The 4,115-nt window shown below is 48.3% G+C and overlaps 1 protein-coding gene across 1 annotated transcript; it reads left to right on the top strand.

Annotated features, from left to right (window-relative positions):
* LOC104720647 lies at positions 1,185 to 1,733 on the top strand. Its single transcript, XM_010438527.1, has one exon. The coding sequence runs from the start codon at positions 1,185 to 1,187 to the stop codon at positions 1,731 to 1,733; it is 549 nt and encodes a 182-aa protein (XP_010436829.1).

Here is a 4,115-nt window from a genome sequence, read left to right on the forward strand (position 1 = left end):
CATTTACGGAAAGGATCTACCGTGTTCACATCAGTTATGTGAACAAGTTCAAATTTACCCCATATAATGGATTGGATGATCCAAAACCGTTTTTAACTTCAATGAGTGTCGCAATTAGCCGAGCCCACTTCAGTGAAGAAGAATACAAAGCTGGCTGCTCCCAGTTGTTCGTCGAGAATTTAACCCATGAAGCTCTAGGATGGTTCTCCCGACTTCCGCCGAACTCGATAGGGAGCTATCACGAGCTGACCACCGCCTTTCTCTTGCACCACTCCACATTTATGATTCGAGGTGACTCGAATGCTAATCTCTAGAACTTGTTCCAGCAGAATGATGAATCACTCCGAGATTTCATGGAGAGATTTAAAAGAATCGTTTCGAAACTCTCGATTGCCAACGATACAACGATATCAGCTCTCCGTAATGTTCTTTCTCACGGCTCCCGATTTAGGGAGGACATCATAATCCACGAGCCTGTAACTCTGGATGACGCACTGCACCGTGCTAATAGATACATCGAGCTCGACGAAGAGAGAGAATCCAGAACTAACTGTTTCGAACTGCCGACCTCCAAGTCGACCAAAGGAAAGGAGAAGGTACAAGACGACCATCACGAACCTCGTCAACACTTTGATAAGGAGTACACCGAAAAGTTGGAAAAAGGAAAGAAAGTTCAAACGTTTGCAGTTAGTAATCAAGCTCCCCAAGCATCTTCATCAAAGCCTTGGAATAACCATTGGGTCCGAGACCCATCGGGAAAAGGTGGCAACAAATATTGTGAGTACCACAAGCGAGCGGGGCATTCAACAGAAGAGTGCCGCACCCTCCAACAAATATTGCTCGACAAATTCAAAGAGGGCCAAATTGATGTCGACCTCGAGATACGACAAATCGCAGCCCACAGGGACAATCACTTTTTTAACTTTGAGAACGAAAACCCAAGTAGGTAATACGACACAACTCCAGCGCCACAATGCGGAACCGAAACCCTGCCGCCGCCTCCGGCCCCAACTCTCAAAAGAAACCCCGAGCCGGCTGAATATACGAACGCTCCAGCCCCTCGTCAAAGAATCAATATGATCATGGGTAGTCTGGCGACCTGCCGCGACTGAGTCCGATCAATCAAAGCTTACCTTTGGGGACAGGAGGTAAAACGGGAGTGGATAGCCCAAAGTATGCAACCTATGACGAACTCTTGGCCGATCGTATTTACTGAGGCTGACACAGCAGGCCTAACTGGGCCACACAATGACCCACTGGTGGTCGAGCTAGAATTTGGTGGAAGCATGGTAACCAAAATCCTGATCGACACAGGCAGCTCGATCAATGTTATCTTTAAGGATGAGCTCATCCAAATGAGGTCGATCTACGGACGACCAAGCTCGATGTACAACCTCTCACCGGATTCGACGGTGACACAGTTTGTGCCAGTTTACGTGGGCGGAATGATGCATTGTATCAACTTCACCATCATCGACAAGCTGATTGTTTACAATGTTATCCGCGGCACGCCCTGGTTACATAAGATGAAAGCAGTGGCATCGACTTATCATCAGTGTGTAAAGTTTCCGACCTCTAGAGGAATATTTACACTACGAGGAGACTCGCTAGTAGCGAGAACATGTTTCATTATCGAAAGGCAGCAACGCAGCGCCCGGACGTTCACCATTTCAGACCCCGCCGAGCAGAGGATGGTCGTGTTCGCAAGAACACAGAATCAGTCATCCAAGTAAACATCGATCCTTCCGACGTAACTCGCTGTGTGGGGATCGGTTCCGACCTGCCACAATCTATCAAGGACCAGCTTGTGAAGTTTCTATGCCAAAACGCCATGACCTTCGCATGGAACATGAGCAGCATGACTGGGATCGACCCAAGCATAACCTGCCACGAGCTCAACGTCGACCTGACCTTCAAGCCAATCAAACAAAAGCAAACGAAAGCTCGGTCCAGAGCGCACTGCTGCCTTCATTCAAGAAGTCAAAAAGTTGCTTGATGCTGGATTGATTATAGAGGTTAAGTACACCGACATGTTAAGCAATCTAGTAGTGGTAAAGAAAAAGAACAGCAAGTGGCGGGTGTGCGTCGATTTTACTGATCTCAACAAGGCATGCCCAAAGGATAGCTTCCCCCTTCCACGAATTGACCAACTAGTTGAGGCCACCGCGGGGAACGAACTTTTATCGTTCATGGATGCATACTCGGGGTACAACCAGATTATGATGCACAAAAATGATCAGAAAAAACAGCTTTCATCACGGATGAAGTAACTTATTGCTACAAGGTTGTGCATTATAATCTGGTTGTACCCCGAGTACAACGGACGGAAGGTTGAAAAATGCTGGTGCAATCTACCAGCGCCTTGTTAACCGCATATTTGCCGAGCAGCTCGGGTAAACCATAGAAGTGTACATTAATGACATGCCGGTCAAGTCGAACCGCGCCGCCGATCATGTCTCACATCTCGCTAAGTGTTTCGAAGTACTTAATATATACAACATGAAGCTAAATCCGGCGAAGTGCTCGTTTGGCGTAACATCGGGAGAGTTCCTATGATACCTCGTCACCAAGAGGGGTATCGAAGCGAACCCGAAACAAATCTTGGCGCTTGCCAACCTTCTGTCCCCGCGAAATACTCAAGATGTTCAACGCCTTACGGGGCGAATCGCCGCATACAACCGATTTATTTCACGTTCCACTGATAAGTATCTACCATTCTACCAGTTGCTTCGCAGCAACAAGAAGTTTGAGTGGGACGACAAGTGTGAGTCCGCCTTCATGGAATTCAAGACCTACCTAGCTGCTCCCCCGTCCTAGCAAAGACCGATTAGGGTGAAACACTTTACCTATACATTTCCGTATCAAGCTCGGTATCAGCGGCGTACTCATCAAAGAAGATAGGGGAGAACAACTCGACGGAGCCGAGATCCGCTATCCCACGTTAGAGAAGCTCACCTACGCCATAGTCATCTCAGCTAGGAAGCTGCGTCCATATTTTCAATCTCACACAGTTGATGTTTGGACTAATCAACCCGTGCGAACCATTCTGCACAGCCCAAGCCAGTCAGGTTGCCTCGCGAAGTGGGCAGTAGAGTTAAGCGAGTACGATATTGAGTATAAGAATCGCACTTGTGCGAAATCACAGGTACTTGCTGACTTCCTAGTCAAGCTCTCTCCAAGCTATAGTCGGGCGCACCGAGAGAAAAGAAGTGGACGTTGCACGTTGACGGTGCGTCCTCCCGACACGGCTCCGGGATCGACATACATCTCGTTTCGCCAGCAGGTGAAGTGCTCGAGCAATCATTCCGGCTCGCCTTTCCTGCCTCAAATAACGAGGCCGAGTACGAAGCCTTAATCGTAGGAATGCGACTCGTAGGTGGAATTGGGGTAAAAAAGATACTAGTTTTCTGCGACTCACAGCTGGTGACCCACTAGTTCAGCGGTGATTATGAAGCTAGGAATGACCGAATGGACGCTTACCTTAAAGTTGTCCAAGATCTTTCTGGCTTATTCGAATCGTTCGAATTAACCAAAATCCTCCACAGTGACAACGCACCGGCCGACGCCCTAGCCGTCCTCGCATCAACGTCCGACCCCAACCTTCGTCGAGTTATTCCTGTTGAAAGCATAGATCAACCAAGCATCAATCTCCCTGCGAACGCCGACCCCAATGTTCAAGATTCAAAATAGAAAAAAAAGATTCTGCAAGATGAGTATCGAAAAGACAAAGAACAGATGACGGCACTCCCGTGCTCACACTGCTCCTCGTCGAACCATCGACTAATGCACTACCAACATCTGTTGAGTGCTCAGCCAAGCTAAAGTCCGCCAAGCATGTATCTGTCGAACTAGGACAAGCGTCATCATCCCAAAAACAAGTGTCATCTCCTCAAGGACAAGTGTTATCGTCGCAAACATAAACAAGCTGCGAACACCACGATCGGCCATCCGATTGGCAGGATGAAATCCGTTGTTACATTGCTGACGGCATTGCCCCATTCGACAAGTGGGAAGCACGGCTTCTCCGAACTCGTTGCGCGCATTATACACTATACCGTAGAGAAGTCTTTCGCTGGAGCGCATCTGGCGCACTTTTGGCTTGCATCGGTCCCAAC

Source organism: Camelina sativa, chromosome 10 (genome assembly GCF_000633955.1).
Source record: "Camelina sativa cultivar DH55 chromosome 10, Cs, whole genome shotgun sequence".
Classification (NCBI taxonomy): Eukaryota; Viridiplantae; Streptophyta; class Magnoliopsida; order Brassicales; family Brassicaceae; genus Camelina; species Camelina sativa.

What these genes read in the sequence shown, in the direction of transcription:
- LOC104720647 (XM_010438527.1), top strand. Translation starts at nt 1,185, where the DNA reads ATGACGAACTCTTGGCCGATCGTATTTACTGAGGCTGACACAGCAGGC.